Consider the following 20898-nt stretch of genomic DNA (forward strand, 5'->3'; position numbering starts at 1 on the left):
TATATATATATATATATATATATATATATACACACACACACAAAATATTAAAAATATTTAATATTATATTTATTTAAAAAATACTAAAAATAAATATATAAATAAATAAACATAATATTATTAATACTATATACTATTATTGATATATTTATTTTTAATATTTTTTTGCAAATAGTTACTATTAATATTATAATATTTTTTACAAATAAAAATTCTATGTAAATGTTTTAAATTTATATTAATTTTTAATATTTTTTTATCCATTGCAAAAAATTATTAATATGATATTATAAATATAATATTTGTGTAAAATTCACTTATATTTAGAAAGTTACGTGAAAATATATTATAATATTTTATTTTTTATAATTAGTCATGTTATATTTCTTATAAATAATATTAGAATGTTTAAAATTATAAACGTGTTTATTAAAATATTAATAATTAATATCTGAATTATTATTTTTTTTATTTAATAAGCTTAATGTCATATCAATAAATATGTTAAATATTAAAATTTATATTTATATTTTATATCTGTTTATTTCTTATCATATGAAAATAAATTTATTTTAAATTATAATTAAAAATGTTATTAGTTAAAACATTTTTAAAAAACGCGCCACTAATCGCAATAATTTCATAATATATTAAATCATTTACATAGTAAATGGTTCTAACCTAGATTTTAATGTAATTTTTAGGTAACAATAAATAATCAGTATTATTTTTAATAAAATTATATTTATTTTACAATATAAATTTATAAATTTTTAAAAATATAATTTTTAGTGTTATATAATAATATAATTATATAAAATAATATAATTATATAATAATGGATTCAGTGTCTAACATACTTGGTATTGATAAAGTAAATATGAGTGGAAAATTAATTTTAATAGAAGAACAGCACGATAGTAATGCAAACTTTTTATTAAACTCTGTTATATTTAATGCATTAAAAAATAATTATGGAATATGTTTTGTTCTTTTCCATAATACAATGAATCATTATCATAACATGGGTATGAAATTTGGTTATAATCTTACATTATTAAAAGAAAAACATAAGATTACAATTATAGAACCAATAAAAATGATTGCATGTAATATGGAATATATATATGAACCAACAAAAAATTGTATAATTAATGATGTATTTATAATTATTAAAAATGAATGTGAAAAAATGATGCAAAGCAATGAATCTGTACTTATTATAATGGATGATTTGAATCATATTTTTAATTTCGGAGTTAATTTGAGAGAAGCTATGTATTATGTAAGATATTTAAGATCATTGATTGAACATTATAATACAGTTCAACTTTGTATTGTAACACATATTTATAAAGATGAATTGAAAAATTCTTTTTCTAATATATTCGCACAAACTCTTAAATATATTGCTCATTTATTCATTAAAATTGAACCTCTTAAAACAGGATATTCTAGTGATATATCTGGAAATCTAATAATTAATTGGAGAATAGATAATATTAGAATAAAATATAATTGGCCGCAAATATCAAAATATATATATAAGTTGTCAGATCGTCAAGTACAAATTTATATACCTGGTACATCAATACCTTTGTTAAGGTAAAATAAATTTTCTGTAAAATTTTCATGTAAAATTAATTTATATGTATATATATATATATATATGCTTACATTCTTATAAATTATAAATAAATTGATTGATGATAAATAAGTTTACTAATTTTTTTTTATATATTTTATTTACTTTATATTTCCTGATAAAAAATAGTAAATATTTATTATTATCAAATTTTTTAAAATTTTTAACTCTACAATGAATTACATGATGCAAAATGATGGATAAATAGTGACATGAACACATAATATTTTCCATTAAAAATATAATTTTTAAAAATATTTGAAAATCAATTTTATATATCAAGATTTCTATTAATATATAATTACATTAATATATAATTTTGTTTAAAGAGTTTAATATCGCATGCTTTACATAGTATAGAATCACGTATAGAGAAAAACTAAAAATATGATATTTATATAGTTTATATTAAAAAATAAAATATACCATAATTTTGAAAAAGAAAAAATGAAAATATATTCAATTCTCATATTTCACTTTTACTAAAAATAAATATAAATAAGGAGAGGAAATTGTGAAAAAAGAACAGAAATAGAAAAAATTTAAAAATCAACAATATTTTCAGAGTGATATAAATGAAATATAAATATGAAAAGGATAACAAGTAGTAGAAGAAGAATAGAAATAGAATAATAATTAACTATCAGCGCTATCTTTAGTAAAGTATTTTCAAAATATTTCTTCAAAATTCTCCAAAGATGACGTTAATTTTTAATTCTTATTCTATTTTATCTTACTATTGAAGACATGTCTCGAAAGATGGCATTGAAGATTAGTTCTTATCATATCTTTATTCTTTTTCTATTATTTGTTGCGTCACTTTGGAGGTAGTACTGATTTGCAAATTTTTATTGTATTTCTGTCTTTTTCCCATTATTTCCTTTTATTGCCTTTTGATGATAACATGTATGATACAAAATATTAATTAAACGTATTTTCATCGTTTTTTTTCAAAATTATAATGTGTTTTAATCTATTTTAATCTTTAATAAAAAATAAAATATAAAATAAAAAATAGATAATTCGAAGTTCTCGACTTTACAATATATCTCATTACAATGAAATTCTTATGTTTATTTTCAGAAATTAATTTTGTTGTAATGTTCCTATGAATTATTATAAGTAAGTATTATTTAAGTATATATTGATCGGATTTCTGTTTTCCACTCTTCATGATAGTGATTAGATAATTATTTTTTTCAATATTATTGAAAAACTCAGTTTGCTTTCAGTAATCATTTTTAACAAAATAAATAATTAATAAGGAATTGATTAGACTTGTTATGATCTCACTAGATATATTTTATTTGAAATATTTATTATATATTAATTTCTAATTGAATAAAAATTTTATTAATATATCTATATCAAATAGACATTGAATGAAATAATGTTAAGATAATTAACAAATTTTTATTTGTTTTATATATATATATATATATATATATTATATAATTTATATATATTTACATAACATTTATATATATTTATATAATTATATATTATGAAGTCAAACAAAAGACTTAATTTGAATTTATTCTCATTTTATTGTTACAAAAGATAGGGTTATGTTTCATTCTATTAATTATATTAATTATATATTGGAGATTTTTTTATTATTCATAAAATGGCTTTTAATGCACCTATAGATATTGGGAAATTAAAAAATTGTGTAAGTAATATTAATTTTAATTATTTTCTTTGTAAACTGACAAGTCATTTATTCTTTGAATTCCTCTATATTTATTCGTAGAATAATTGTAGAAAAGTTTGCTTTCGTCCGGAGATTATTATTAATTTTTAATTATATAATTTTTAATTAATAACTAAAATATCAAATCAAAAACACAATATTTTATTTTTGATCTTTATTTTATTTTGAAGAAACACTTTAAATTGTTTTTAGCCCAATAAATCAATTGTATTCATACAAGAAGGTATCGAAGTCCAACATGTTTCAAGCACAATTAATGAAATCGTTGAACATGATGAAGTTCGTATCTATCCCAAATTTATTCAATTCAAAGAAGCCAGTGAAGGAATTACATGTCATCAATCTATCACTATTAAGAATACAGGCAAAAAATCGGCTTTTATTAGAATTTATCAAACCAAATCAATAGTAAGTTAAAATTATGTATTTATTGTTTTCAATTGTTTAAAAAAATAAAATTTCATTAAATTTTCTTAAAAATTAAAAAAATAATTAAAAAATAAAATTTTAATACGTGTTTAATAATAAAATTTTAGAAATTTAAAAATTTTGTTTTTTTTTTCTAATTTATTTATCTCTTAATAATTTTAGCATAAAAATGATAAATCACAATTCTTTTATCAAAAAACATTTTTCTCTTCCATACTTTATAGTTAGATTCTTCAGAATTCTTAGCTACTTCTGTTTTTTTAGCAAGTGATATGGCTTTAGATAAGCTATCATACTTAAAGATTCCAAATTTTTTAAATAATATGTGATGCACATATATATACAACGGATATTTAACATTCGATATGTGTATCATTTCGAATGGCCAGATATTATCTAAATTTATTTATAAAAAAAAAACATATAATTTTTTAAAAATTCTATTCAATTCTTGTTATAAATTAGTCGAAAATGTAATACTATCGATCTATCTGCTTTTAATTTCTTTTAAAATATTCCGTCGCTAACAAACATGTGCCATCAATAAATTACATTAACTTCTTTATAGAATTTTCTATATTTTTTATATTATGTTTCTATAGAAACATAAATTTTATTTAATTATGACGATATTTTAAATAATTTCAATGATAAGCGATAACATAATTATTTTTCTACTATAATTTAAGAAAATTAAAAAACTTAAAAAAATGGAAAATAATTATGAAAATATTTTTTAATTTTTGTTTATTAAAAATTTTTTTCTTTTAATAAGTATCATTATATGAATAATTTAGAATTAATATTAAAAAAATTAACATAATATAAACGAAACTTTAAAAATTTAATCAATGAAATACTATTATTCGTTATAATTATATTTTATAATTTAATAATGAAAATAATTTTTATTTTTCATTCTTACGATTTTCTTTTCAGTCTTTTCAAATTGAAAGTTTGAGTAAAGGAATAATATTGAATCCGGGATTTAGCATACGAACAATGGTAACGTATTCCTTTAAGCGACCATCTTTGTTACACGTAGTGATTCCGATTGAGATTAATGGAGAAATTCTTGATTATCGTGTTATTTGTAAATTATTAGTCGAAGGTATTAGTATTGAACCGAAATCAATCGATTTTGGAATCGTTGATATTGGCCATTCTTCTGGTATTAAAATAATAACTCTCAAGAACGAAGGTGGTAAAAGTACTAGGTATTAAATCTTTTATTTTGTTTATCATATTTATCATTCATGTTATATTGTTTTTTATTTTCATTTCATATCAGATGTTAAAAAACATATGGAATTTTTTGATTAACCTATCTTTGATATCAATTCTAAATATTAAAATAAATTGGTTGGATTCTCCAAACATTTCCAGATGTTTCTTTAATACCAATTCATTTCTTTAATACCATTCATTAGAAATTTTATATAACAATATTATTATATTATAATAATAAATATTATTTTACATTTTTGGTTTACTTTTTTATTTAAATTCATATCTTTTTATTAATAATTATATTATATATATATATATGTATATTCTTTTTTATATTTATATTAGTTTAACATTATATTAACATTATTAATTAATATTAATAGATTTTCAATTGATCTTGGTATTAATGAATTAGAAATAACGGTAAAACCTATGCGTGGAATTGTCCGACCTAACAAACCAATTCAGCTTACTGTTGAAATAATTGGTATAAATGAAGGAACATTCGTCAGTGAATTTTGGTAAATTTTATTATCTATAATAATCTTAAATATAACATTGCTACAAAATGATGCATTTTTGAAAAACTTGGAAAAAAATACCGATTAAATATATTTGTTATATATAAATATATATTTACTGTTTTTTTAACAAGCGAATATTAGTATATTAGCAGAGAATTGCATATAATGGAGATGTTCGCTATATTTGATATAGTTATTACAATTTGATAAATATTTTATATTTCTTTCTAATCAAGTATAATGTATGGAAAATTATTTAATACAATTAACAAAAATTGTTACAACATTTGTTTTTTTCAGGATCAAATCAGTTCCGAATATACGTGTTCCTTTTAATATCAAAATAATCATACCGCGATTAATAATTTATCATCCAAATACGACTGGAGATTTCACATTGATCGATTTTGCAAAAACAGTTGCTAATACTCGAAAATATGATTCTTTTGTCGTTCGAAATATTTCTTCTCAAGTAGCGAGTTATGTCGTATTAGGTGAAATTGATAATGAATTTGTATGTGTGCGGGTAAATGTTCATTTTTTTTAACTATTTTTATTTTTCAATGAAAATTTAAAATATTAATTATTTTTTTTATTATTTTATATTAAATTTATTTTTTCATTATTCGTATAATTAAGTAAATTATTTCTTTATTAATGTATATCATATTAAGATAAATAATAACTATACTTATAATTTTGTTGCTGTATCTTTAATATAATTTTTAAAATAATTTTATATAATTTTTTATGTTTTTTAGAATATTGATCGTAAAAAATATCCTGTATATAATGTTTTTGAAATTCGACCGACTCAAGGTCGTATTGGACCATTTGAAGGTATTATTTTTGAAGTAGGGTAAGTTAAATATATTTTATAATGCATATTTTATTATTTTCAAACAATTTCATAATAGCATAATGGTTTTTAAATATTTTTTTTAGATTTTATATTTATTCATTAGGTGATATTAATATTTTCGCTATTTTCAAATGAATATTTTTATATCGAAACTTATGTTTCTTTTTTTATATATGTATATATATTTATATCTATATTTATTTATTTATTGTGTCTATTGTATTTATATATTTTATCTAAATATTAAGTTACAATGAGAAATTATTTAATAAAAAAATGTAATTTCAGATTTACACCGATAGACAGTTTAATTGAATGGCGAAAAACAGCGGAAAAAAGTTCGAAACAAGAGAAAGATTTTATGGCATTTTTAAGAATAGTCAGAGTACACGTTACAGAAACGAAACACATATTGAGTGTGTTATATTTTCTATGTTATGCATATTTTCCGTTTTCCATTTGCTTTGTAATATATTTAAAATATGAAATAATTAGTTTTATCATAAATAAGTGTAGAAGATGAGGAAAGTGTGCGAGAAGAGCTAAACGAAGACTTACAAACTACTAATAATCACAAACGTTAGTTACTTTATGTATATTTAAATTAAATATTAAAAACTAAATACAAAATATAGCGCCTATATTTTAACAGAATATGTGCCAATGCCTATGCACGATAATTCTTCGTCTTCGTCTTCGGAACCGAGCATTGATTCTGATCTCAACGACATCGTAAGGCTCTGTCTTCATGGAGAAACGGAAGTTGCACGTTTATTTTTCCAACCAGATATACTTTATTTCGGAGAACTTTATGTCGGTGAAAATTCACAGCGAGTAGTTCGTATATCGAATCCATTAAAATTTGCACCTCTGTTTTGTCGCTATGTGCGTAACGCATCGGCTCATTGCTATCCAGAAACAATTTTATTAAAACCAGAAGGATCTATAGAAGTACTTTTAAAAGTCCGAGGAAAAGAAAATGGTATACATTCTTTTTTTTATTATTTTTTTCTTTTCTTAATTTTTTGGTTAACCCAAGTGAGATGATAAATTATTGAAAAATCGAAATTCATTGTAGTTTTCAAATTTCAATTCATAGTCAATTCATCATTCAAGATTTATTTCGATATTGCGGCTGATTCATGCGAATCAATGAAAACTAGACGCCAAACGAAAATCAAAGTAGGAAGATATTCAATACAATGTAGAGTGAATGTGAAACTATTAGTTACCACAAAACAATCATGCATGACACGTGCGATAAGTTCTTTTGAAGAATATTATAAAGGTAATTGATAATAAAATTATAAACATTTTTAGTTCCAGAAAAATAGATTTTATATATATATATATATATATATATATGTTTTATCGAAATATCGAATATTAGTTTTGTAAATTGATATAATAAATTATCTTTTCTAAAATATGTATAATAATCATAACTGCATATTATATATTATTATTTTCTTATAGATATACGGAAACTCCCAAAAGATACTCGGAAGATGCCATTATCACATTTTCTTACAGTAAGTTACATTATTTATGTAATGATATACAAATCCAAACAGCCAAAAAAAATTTAATTTTCATGATGAAATATAGTATACTTTATACTTATATTTTAATCTATAATGAAATTTCACGTCTTATTATTCTGTTATACAAATATCGAAAAATTTGAAGATTATTACAAATTAAAATTTGATTAAATATTATAAAATAAATTATGAAATAAAAAATATATTTTTTTTTTCATTTTTTTTCACATAATTTTTTCATTCCTTCTTTATATTCATTTTATTTTTGGCTTGTAAAAATACCTTTAAATTTTATATCAACTTTATACGAACATTCTCTATAATCTATCGTCAAACGAATTGTTTTTTATATTTCGATATATTTATATTCACATTCTTATGATAAAAGATATATTTTTTTTATTTTGTATTACGTATTTTAATTAATTTAAAATATTGATTTATTATCGATATTTTATTTCAAGATAAAATCGAAGTCGAGAAAAGATATTGTACACGAAAAACACGATGATAACGAAGAAATTATGGAAAAAGTTGTTTATATTCCTAAGTGGAAACATAAAAAAGTATCGGAAACAGTGAATTGCTATACTTCGATTAAAAAATTATCGACTAGTACCGAAGTATTAATACCTTTAACTCCTTTACAAATATACAACGTACGCATGTATCCTACTTTATTCGCTTTTGGAATGGTAAATTTTTTATTGACATTTTTAAAAAATTAAAACAAGTCTATCTTTATCTCATATTTTTCAAAATATTTTTGTTAATATTTCTTATTTATTTATTTAAAAAAAGATATATAGAATTATATATCTATATTATACTTTATTACAGATTGTTCCCAGAAGTCGTAATTATAAACAATTAATTGTAGAAAATTTAAACGATTTTTCAATTATGATTCGCTTTACGAGTTTATCTAAATTTATTAATTTTCCGGAAGGGAATTTAATTATTTTGCCACCTGGTTTAGTCGCAACGCGATTAGTCGAGTTTCGTGCATATCATATTGGCAAATTTAATGGTTATATCGATTATATTATTAACGACAATCATTCGTTTGAACTTAGCGTTACTGCCAATATTGTTGAAAAACAGTTATCATTAGATACTCGAGAAATTATACTTGGTCAAGATTGGTTAAAGGAAGAAATCTATCGACCAATGGATTGTGCTATTCAGATTAGAAATAAATTGGATGCAAAAACAAAGTTTCAGTAAGAAATTTATTTGAATAAAATTAATAAAATAAAGCAATTTTATCTATGATTATAAATATAAAGATAACGATGCGAATAAAAAAATATATTAACTTTTTCATTAAAATATAATGAAAAACGAATTTATACATAACTAACATATAATGAATATTAAATAAATATTTTACATAATTAACTTACATAATTATTATTATTATTATATTATTTTACATAATTAGCTACTTTCGCTTGCATCGCGAAAAGTATTTATAATTTTTTATCATTGGTCTTTATAATTATAATATCTATATTATATTTATATTAGAGTGTTAAATAGAAATTAGTTTTTTTATTTTTACACGAAATATATGTTAACATCGTTTAACTAAGATATTTCGTTATAATATTTAATATAAATGTTATTAAGATTATATAAATATTATTATTAATAATATATAGTAAGCATTATAAAATATTTAAAAATTTTGTTTTTCAAATTTTCAAATCAGATGGGAAATACCAAGCACAAGTTGCTTCTTTGTCGAGCCAATGTCAGGTATCGTCCGTGGAAATGCTTCATTGCTCATTTATATATATTACAAGCCTGATTTTTCAAAATCCAATTCTGCGGAATTGATAATGAAATGTGAAAATAGCAGTTATAATACTATACGAATAAGCATTCCAGTATCTATGCCCAAAGTTAGCTTTATTAAGGATATTATAAATATTGGTGAAATTCCGCTTAATCTGCCAACGAAAACAGTAGCCTTCTTACGTAATTTTGAGTACGTTGAGATCGAATTCGAAGTAGATTCTTCATCTTTGGTTCATGGATGCATTGTTCGTCCTCTTCACGGAATAATGTCGCCTCGTGCAGTTGCCACTTTGGAAGTAGGAATAAATGGACAATCTTATATAATATATTAGAAAGAAATGAATTCTACAAATAAAACAAATAATTAACCTATTTTCTTTATTTATTTTTAATAGAAATAATATATAATATATTTTATCGTATTTGAATAAATAATATATTTTTTACGTTGCAGATTTATCTAACATTTAGTTTATGTTTCCATTTTACTGTGGTAATTCGCGTTACGATACAAAAGCACTTAAATCTTCAATTAAAAATCATAGGCAATGTATCATATCCACAATTGAAGTTAAATCCGCAATTTTTACATTTACGACGAATAAGTGCCTCTGCGTATCAACATTATTTGATAAATGCAACAAATGCCGGGACAACTATGCTAAAATTAAAATTTTTACTAGAAGAATATCCAGAATTTCGCGTTTGTCTTTCGTCGCAAAGGCATGATCCTGGTATAGGTATGCTCAATTTCTAATTAAGTATTATATATAAATAGCAATTTATATTTATCTGACATCAATTCTGATAAATTAGAATAAAAAGAATTATCAAATAAAATTATCAAAAAAATATATGAATTTCGTTACAATTAAATAAAGAATTACCATTTATTTATTTTTTTAAATAAATCAACAGGTAATAAAGATATTTTTATCGCACCGAATACTAGCCAAGAATTTCATCTTCATTTTGACCCTATTGATTTGGCTAGTTACGCATTTTATCTTCCAATTGTTATCAACGGTATTATCGGTCCAGTATCAATAACACATCCCAAATCGCTCAAACCTTCGGAACATTTAAAACAATTTAAAGGATATTATATTAATGTGCCAAATTTCATCTTAGAAAAGTTACCACCGACTATCGTGACGATGTCCATTGATTGTACGGTTGCAGGCCATCTTATTTTTTTTAACAAATTGGAATTCCATTTCAATATTTTATCAAACATCGTAAGTGTTCAATTATAAAAAATATTAATAATCCGATTCAAAAAAATAATAATAAAATTTCTATTATTATTTAAGCATAAAAATAATTACATTTCGAAAGGAACTAAATCTATATTTATTATCTTTATTTTATAAATTTCTTTATATATATATATATATATATATATATATGTATAAAAAATTATTTTACATGTAACGATAAATTAAAAATATAAAACTACCAAAGAGTTGAAAATTGATATTTATTAATTTTAAATCGCGTTAAAGATTTCAGATGAATTCTATATAAAGAACTATGATTCGCTGGAAGAGAAAATCATTCAAATAGATATCAGCAATTTTTCGGTTGCTTCTTGTCCATTTTCTATTCACTGGTCCAATGGTGAAAAACCAATCATAACATCCGATTATATTCAATGCACGTTAGAGCAAGGAAAAGAATGTAGCTTCGAATTAACATTTCAACCGAAATCACGAGGAAATTTTAACATTGAAGCACCGATATTTATCCATGATGAATTGAACGGTGGAATGTTTAATAAATTATGTCTGATCGGTGAATATCCTGTTTGTACGATTCAATCTGAATTTTCAGATATATTTTTTGCACCTGTGCCATTAAATACATCGATCGAAAGAAAATTTCGTTTAATTATAAAATATTTTGAGAAGGATACAGTTATTCTAGCAAAGAAATTGTCTCCTGAATATTCCATTGGAGAATACATAGATAATATTCTTTTTATAAATTTTGTAAATACAAATATTGTATATGCTTCTGAGTAAGTAATTAAACATTTAATGTTCATTTTTTTTAGATTTATATTATATTTAGATATATATATATATTATAAGATATGGAAAATTTGCATTAGAATTAATTCCAATTTCAGATAAGAAAATGTCAAAAAATATGTAACGTTACAATAAGATACATACAAGAACAAGTATAAAAATTTGTATTTATTTTATTACGTAGCAAAATATATAAAATTATAAAAATGTTTTTATATATACGTTTTATATATGCTTTTCCAATTTATAACATATATTGTTTATTTTTGATTAAAACATATCTATATTCATTGAAAAAACTATTACTAAACATTAATTATAATGTTTTAATTATTATATTGTACTTACAACAAATTCAAAAAATTCAAATTAATTGACAAACATAAATATTATTATTTTTAGTACTAAAGAACATTATTACAAAGAAATATTACTATGTTTACATTTCATCTTCTTACATGAATGAAAATATATATATCTAATATTTTAATTTTATCGAATATTTCTTTGTTTTTTCATTAAAAATATATTTTTAAAATTTGTTATTTTATATATTTACGAATACCGAAATGATTGTAAATTTATTACAAAAGATTTTCAGAATTAGAAGTACGAATAGTATTTAAAAGCAAGGCACCTGTTTCATTTCGTACAACCATTGAATTTTCCGATGGCGATAGAATTGCCATTTGTCCTGTAACGATTTATGCTACATCTGATAATTGTTTATTAACTACATATACGTATTTAAGAAATTCAATTATCGATTTTGAAAAAATTCAATCAACCAATTTCGACAAACGAATATATATTTCCGATTCACATATGTCCAATTTTACCGACGAAGAAAATGAAACCTACAATCAGAATCAAAAAAATGTAAGAAATGTTTTTTCTTTTATCAATTCTAATTAGATATAAAAAAAAAATTCTGTATCTTAGCGAATTGATGCTTTTTTCAATTAATCTCATATTTAATATATAAATATAATATTATAATATTATTATAAATATAATATTATAATATTATTAATAATGTAATTAAGTATATATATACTTATCAATAGTGTGATTAAACTGATCTTAACATTTTATTTCAGAAAAAATCAGAGATAAAAATAGGTATTTTAACCTATTTTAGTCGAAAAAATCGAATTTCGCTTGAAAAATTAATAGAAAATAAATATAAATTAGCTATATACGAGTCGGATATTTCATATGAAAAAAATAATCACAATATTGAAGAAGAAACAAAAAAATTCGTATCGGAAAAACCTTTTTCTGAAACAAAAGTTCCAAATTTCGTTACAGATATCACAACTAAAGAAATAGTTCAAGAATCAATGCAATATCCATTTTTTCCTTTTGATAATAAAAATGAGTGAGTTTTTTTTGCTTATTATTTAATTATTATATTTTTTTTATTTATACGCAACATATTATTTGTATTATATATAATTTTTTAAAAAAATAATATATAATATTAATTAATAATCTTATGATATTATTTCAATTATAGCGAATATGAAATTTATATGATCCAAACACTACAAGCCGCAGAAGAATGGTTGTACAATGGACCTTTTAAATTTAATTTTTATTTCGATATTTTAAACATTCCAATGGTATTATCAAAATTTTATTCAAAGAAACCAGGACAATTTAGAACTACAATTCGAAAAGGTCCAGAATTGGGTTTAGTAGGTGTCCTTGAATCATTGCTAGGACCAGTAATTTATGATTATATAGGAAAATTGTGAGTGTTATAAAACTAATAATATAATATAATTATACAATTTTTACTAATTTAAATATAAGAAAAGATTATTCAAAATGGAATATTTAGAAAAAACATTTTTTTTTTCGCCACAATTCTTTATATTCTTTCGGTTTCTCGTATTTGTTTTTCACAATATTTATTATATTTATCTTATATTTTATATCTTCTACTTTTTAATTTTTACATTAAATACATGTAAAATTTATTCTTCGTTGAAATTTTATTAAAAAGAATGATTAAAGAATTAAAGAATTCAAATTTATTTATATCTAAATATTATATCTAATGTTATCTAATGTTATTATTTATTATTTAATATAAATGTATTTACTTTTTTAAAAAAATAATACTTAGTAACTGTATTTATATTTTCATTATAATAGCAAAGAACCTCCAGAAAAAAATGACATTGAAAGGGCAAATTATATATTTAATTTTTATGATACTATTCTTACTTTTTTAACAAAATATGGAGCTTATTTGTGCCACGTTTTACCACAATTTTTACTAAATTATGATGATTACGTTATTCTGATGGAAAATACACGTTCTAAAGTAAGTATATAATTTATAATTTTATATATATACATATATGTACTTAATATACAATCGTCAATATTATAAATAATTGTAATGCATGACATTTATCAATTATCAAAATTACATCTTTCTGAATAAAAATCAAAAAAATGTATAATAATAATATTATTAAAATTTTGCTTATATTTTTTAGGCTTATACTCGAAAATCATCGAGTATAGAATCATTACGAGAAATTTTGTCACAAAAAAAATTCGAATGTCGAAGTAAACAATGTTGGTTAGATATAATATTGCAAATGTATAAGTGTTTCGTATTAAAAAGTGAATTTGAAAATAAAAATAGAATGGATTCTCCTTCATTTATTCCTTCATTATCATCTAGGCGATCTATACGAGAATCTCAACAATCTGGACCATTATCTTTTCCAAAGTTCGTATAAATTTCTATTTTTTATAAATAATATTAAGTAATCAACACTATTTATATTTATTTATTATACTATCTATTACATGTAAAATATATTCTTCATCGAAATTTTGTTAAAAAAAATAATCTGATTTTTGATAAAAAAAATGATGAAAAAGAAGAATCTTCTAATGTTTCTAATACAAGTATATATGCTTTGTAAGAAAATAATTCTTATTAATTCTATTTATTTTAAAATGTAAAATAAAAAAAGATGAAATCAAAATTTTGAAAATTTTATAATAATTGTAATAAAAATTGTAATAAATTATATTATGTGTAATATAATTATCAAATACATTATATAGAACAAAAGAAAACAAAAATGTTTCTTTATTTAAATAAATTTTAAATAATTAATTTGTATTAGTAGACAAAGAAAAAAACAAAATTAAAAAAAGATAGCGATAAAAAAAATATGCATATTAAAAAAAATTATATAATTTTTCTCCAAATATTCTTAAAATATTCATTTTTTAGTTTCCATAAAGAATCTGAAAATATAATTATTGATAATATTCATTCAAAGATCACCGATAAATCATCCGATATTAATTATTATTCTCTCGAAGAACGATTTTTATTGGGATGGTTGTCCTACCATTATGAGGAAGGACGTAAACAAGAATGGATGACTGATTTTCGCATAGTGTTAAATCCTTATGAGAGTAAAGATATAGCAGAAGCACGTAACATTAAAAATTTTGATAAAGATTTGTCGGATTCTTTGGTATTAATTACCGTAACAGCTGCTTATTGTCCTTTTCTTATTGAAGAAAGTTTAAATAATATCTATATCCAACCACGAAATTATGAAGAGGTATTATATGTACATGCAACATTTAATAGTCGTCTTATTTATATACGGCTCATTTTCATTTTAGTTATATAAATAAATTAACGATAATATTTAAATGAAAATTGAACTTATATATTAAAGTTATATATATTATTATATATATTAATCACACGAATTTGTATATTAAGCTTTAAGATTGTTGTATTATACATTTTATTAATATGTATAATTTATTATTTTCAGGTATATTATCTTATTATATATATTAATATTATTATCAATATTATTCTTTTTAGGTATTACATAATGCTACATGCGTGGTAAATGCATGGAGAAAAATACGACTTGGTTTTATAATTTCACCATTGGACATTATATATCCAAATTGTGTTAAAATGTTGATGCTGGTTGCATATTTATATAATATATTGCCAACATATATTCCAAAAGCTACGGTAAATAAATTTCATTTGCATCAAATAATATTGCTAAGATAAGATAAGAATTATAATAATATTTTATTATAATTATTATAGTTATATTTATATTAAAAAATAATAGAAAATATTTCATTATTGTTTTAATGTATACATATATATATATATATATATATATAAAGAAAAAAATTTTTAAACAACATATAAATAGATGAAATATTTAAAAAAAAACTACAATTTAATTATATTCATAGATTAAATTCAGTTGTCCTTTGTCTGAAACTGTAACGAGACAAATAAATTTTACAAATCCAACCGCCAATAATGTTGGTTTCTTAATACAATTTTTTGGAAACAAACATGGATTTTTTACGACAGTATTACCACAATCGGTCATTCATTTGACCAGTCATGGAAGCACAATAATAAAAATACAATTTTATGCTAGAAAAATTAAAAAAACTAAAGGTAATTTTTTTTGTTACACCTACATCATTTTAACAAGAAACAAAATATCTTAATGTATTTGGTATTTATTTAATATTTATATAGTACTGATTGAAATTTCAAAAATACTGCTGATAAATAATTATTTATAATTTGAAAAATAAAATCTAACTAATATTTTTGCATAATAATTTTCGATGTATAATATTTATTTCAATCAATTTAAAATCAACTTTTCATATTTTCGTTAATTATTTTATTTATTTTTCTTTATTTATTTTTCAATGCAATCAGAAATACAAATATTTTGTAAATACATAATAAATATACATAATAAATATAAAAAAGATTTTTTAATGTTCAAAAATATGAACATTACAATAATATATAATTATAATAATACATTACAATAATAAATAATATATAATAAATTATAATATAATAAAAAATAAATAATAATATATTAAAATAAATTATAATAAATATATAATATATAATAAATTATTTATTTTTAATAGCTTATCTTTTGTTGTGTGGATCGACAATCGGTCCTCATTTTGGTCGGAATCAAACATTTATTTTGGAAGGTCAAGTCGACTGTTTAGGAATTGCAAATGAATATACAATATACAGCAAGCTGTATCAAGCAGTTGACAAAATTTTAACTATTAATGTACCGTATGAAAATTCAATAGAATACGAAATTTGGGCATCGGAAGAACGACCAACCAAACCGAGTAAGTAATATTTTAATAATATATTTTTTTTTTTAATTTACAATTTATTTAAAGATACATATTTATTTATTATATACTATATTACTATTATTATATTATTATTATATTATTATATTTATAAATAAATATCAAAATATTGTATTTATCATTGTAAGTAAAATCTTGTAATGAATATTATAAATTATAAATGTGGATATTATGATGATAAAAATAAATTTTAAGATTGATTGGATTTGCTCTTATTTGCAAGAAATGTTTGCAACATAAAGACTTGCACTTCTTTTAAAAGTATTTATATAAATTGCAAAGAATAAAAAATATCTACCAATTTTTCTTTCTATTTTTATTTTAAAAAAAAAAAGTTTAATTCGAATTGAAATGATATCGCAATAAGATGAATGAATTAAGTTTTTATAAAGATATTTTATCCCAATATAATAAGATTGCTTAAATTGTTTATAAAAAAATTGTTATTTTTATGGATTAATATTTAGTTTTCATTAATTTAATAATGTTCATTTCATAGTATATGGTTTATATAGAACAAATAAAGTTTATTGATTTCATAAAAATATATATATTAAATTTTTTATAAATTTATTTATATAAATTTATATATAAAATTTCAAACATCTTTTCTTTAGTTATTTTATGTTTTTCATTTAAGCTGAAATATAAATAATATTTCTTTATAAAATTCTTTAAAATGCAAAAATAATATCGGAAATTGAAGAAATTTGTATATTATATAATTTATATTTATTTATTATACAATACAATATGATTATTTATATTTTGTAGGTATCTTGAAACAAACACGATGGACCGAATTATGTTTGAGGAAAATACCTCGAAGATTATTTATAAATCAAAATTCAATTGTTGTCAAGGAAAATATGAAAAAAGCTTTTTTGTCAGTTACAGTAGCATGTCTTTCGCCCTGTCATCGAAGCTTTTGGATCATTTTTCAATCAAAAATAGGTGACTTTATCATTCAGGTATATCATTGGACTATATATTTATATATAAAACTATAGATTTATTGGTATATGTGAATAATTTTAATTATGCTTTTGTCATGTTAAAAAATGTTATGTACTAAACATAAACTCAAAATTAAATTTACAAAAAAGTATAGTGACAAAATAATTTTTATCACTATAATTAAATATGATTATATTTTATGTTCATATATTTTTATGATGTAGCTAAATATTTCTTAATAAAAAGATGGATATTTCGCAATAGAAAATTTGCATTTCAAATTTAGGAATTTATATTCAAATATTAATAGTTAAAATTATATAAAATATCTCTTTGATTTATAATGCAGATAAATTCGCATTGGCAATCATCTTTAACCGATAATATCATTATCAAGTGGGATGAACAAATTGAAAAATGCATTTGTACAGAACAAAATTATAACGAAATGTGTCCATTAAATTTGATTGTACCAATACCATCTAGAAATAAGCAACTTTGGAGTTGCGTTGCTCACATGTTTCAAAAAACTCTCAATCCAAAAGAAAGATTGTTTTGGACTCGATATTTAGGTAATTATATAATACATATTATCTATACAAAACAATTTAACTTAAAAATATTCAGACATTATGTCAATTTGTAACGATATATAGATAATATGTATGTTATTGAAATAAGGCAAATTGCAAATTATTTATAGTTATTAATTTTCGAACATTGAAAAAAATATCTTTGAAACTTTTAATTATGTTATAACTTTTATTGATTATAATTGATAGATTTTTATTTTAATTTTTAATTTTTATTTTTTCCTAAACTTTCAAAATAATTTATACTTCTATAAAAAAAAAAATACAAATAAATATACATAGTATTATATAGTTACTAATATATAGCATATAGTAATAGACATAAAATAAATAAATAAATAAATAAATATGCTACTTTTATTACGTAAATATTAATTTATTTTTTAATCACTATATGTATAATAAAAATAAAGACACGCATATTGGATTACGTTTAATTCGTTGGTTAATGGGAGACAGTACAGATTCTGCTGCTATGGAATTTAACCATATATTTGATAAAAAAGTAACATATAACGTAACAATATCTGACACATCACATATTCTTAAATATCCTAAAACATTTATTATAAATGGTTAGTATATTTTTCTAATATATTTATAAAAAATATATTATTTATCGTATTTTAAATATCCAATATAATATATCCAATATTTCAATATAATATATTCAATTATGAATACATAATTTTCATATATATGTTTTCATATATATATATTTAAAATTGATTAATGTTAATAATAATTAATCAATTAATTATAATTTTATTTTATTTTAATAATAATTTTATTTTATTTTATTATCTTTTCTGAATAATGTTTTAGATGTAAGACCTCGTGCAGAAAATACTCCGATAAATATTCATATTTCACCATTTATAGACCGATTGTGTGAAATAATATTGACATTAGTCTCTATCAATGGTAATGAGCGAAGGATGTATGTAATTGACTTCTTACGTATGTAAAATAGTAAGTTATATAATTTTTTCAATATATTAAAGAATAAATAATAGTTTGATATAACATTAAGATCATAATATTCAAAATCAAATCAATATCAAAAATATCATTAAATAAAATTGAATACTTAAATAAACTCTAGTAAAAATATCAAGAAGTAATAAATTTTAGAATTAAACTGTATTCAAATATAATAAATATAAAAATAATTTCAAATATATATGTTATAGTATATAATATATATACTAACTAATATGTAGTATTACGTTCAGATTCTATTCAGATTCTATGTATACATATGTATACATAGTACATATTATATTGTGTGTCTCATATTGTAACAACAATATAGAATATATATATATATATATGATAAAATAATTATATATATGATAAAATAATTAATATATTATATTATAAAATATAGAAATATATAAAGAATATATAATTATAATAGAATACAATAAAATATAATGAAAGCATCTATACAAAACTAGAAAAATTTTAATAAATATTTTATTGCGTCGTACCAATTCCTGCGCGCATATCTATTCATCTCACAATAGTGTTCAAATCTTAAAATTTATAACATTATATTTTAATTGAGCATACAAATAATTTGAAATATAATATAAATAATTCAAAAAATTATAAATAAAAATTTTAATTTTCAGATTATTGATACGATATTTAAATTATATATAATTATGTACAAAATAGTAAAATTCAAAAATTATGACTATTTTTTCTAATGAATATACTGAAAATGTTAACATTAAAAGTGTAAATTCAATAATAAGGACTATGTTACAATCATGATTTTAAAATTATATCAAGAAATGATTAAAATTTTTATAAAACTTAATCTATTTTTAATTTACCTTTAAATTTACTTCCTGCTTCTTCCTATAAACAAAATTTTATTACATTAATTAAAATTTCTATAATATTTCTTCCTATAAACAAAATTTATTACATAAATTATTATTACATAAAATAATAATTTTAGTATGAAATACTTTATATTGGACTTATATATATATAATGTATAATATTTGTATGTATAATATTTTTCTTTATAATTCTTTATTTTATTATATATTATATATTGCATTATATATTAATCTTGTATAAATAAAAATAATTAAATATATAAAAGTATTATTATTTTGTGTTAAATATCACAAATTTTTTTATCATAAATTATTATTATATCGAAAATTATAATTACCAAAGAATAACCAATATTGAGAAAAATTACAAAGAGGAAGATTCTTTTCTTGTGATTTATTTTTTTAAATAAATTAAAGTGAAAAATGATTATAAATTATAAATTATATATATAATAGTAATTAATAGTAATTAT

At 20.3% G+C, this 20898-nt stretch overlaps 2 protein-coding genes across 2 annotated transcripts; both read left to right on the forward strand.

The window, feature by feature from the left end:
* The first annotated feature begins 733 nt into the window (after positions 1-733).
* On the forward strand, positions 734-1644 carry LOC122714602. The gene has a single exon (XM_043936077.1). It carries the CDS (start codon positions 839-841, stop codon positions 1607-1609), a length of 771 nt encoding a protein of 256 aa, XP_043792012.1. The 5' UTR covers positions 734-838; the 3' UTR covers positions 1610-1644.
* Positions 1645-3272: 1628 nt separating this feature from the next.
* LOC122714600 (cilia- and flagella-associated protein 47-like) lies at positions 3273-19583 on the forward strand. The gene is made up of 30 exons (XM_043936075.1): positions 3273-3317; positions 3552-3767; positions 4728-5005; positions 5402-5539; positions 5843-6068; positions 6304-6401; positions 6693-6820; positions 6921-6983; positions 7057-7386; positions 7504-7692; positions 7881-7936; positions 8413-8643; positions 8789-9171; positions 9663-10047; positions 10206-10491; positions 10670-10989; positions 11257-11771; positions 12378-12663; positions 12885-13165; positions 13304-13540; positions 13948-14119; positions 14298-14536; positions 15053-15392; positions 15668-15826; positions 16063-16276; positions 16774-16992; positions 17794-17990; positions 18326-18548; positions 18983-19144; positions 19395-19583. The coding sequence occupies exons 1-30, from the start codon at positions 3273-3275 to the stop codon at positions 19535-19537; spliced, it is 6759 nt and encodes a 2252-aa protein (XP_043792010.1). The 3' UTR covers positions 19538-19583.
* Positions 19584-20898: the final 1315 nt, after the last annotated feature.

This window comes from Apis laboriosa, unplaced genomic scaffold (assembly GCF_014066325.1).
Source record: "Apis laboriosa isolate Shangri-la unplaced genomic scaffold, ASM1406632v1 scaffold33_cov142, whole genome shotgun sequence".
NCBI classification, from domain to species: Eukaryota; Metazoa; Arthropoda; class Insecta; order Hymenoptera; family Apidae; genus Apis; species Apis laboriosa.

Bases quoted from the DNA above. Each gene is read 5' to 3' on its own strand.
- LOC122714602 (XM_043936077.1), top strand. From the start codon at position 839: ATGGATTCAGTGTCTAACATACTTGGTATTGATAAAGTAAATATGAGT.
- LOC122714600 (XM_043936075.1), top strand. From the start codon at position 3,273: ATGGCTTTTAATGCACCTATAGATATTGGGAAATTAAAAAATTGT. The intron at 6,821-6,920 runs GTGTGTTATATT...AAATAAGTGTAG, and splicing joins AGAAACGAAACACATATTGA to AAGATGAGGAAAGTGTGCGA. The intron at 9,172-9,662 runs GTAAGAAATTTA...TTTTCAAATCAG, and splicing joins GATGCAAAAACAAAGTTTCA to ATGGGAAATACCAAGCACAA.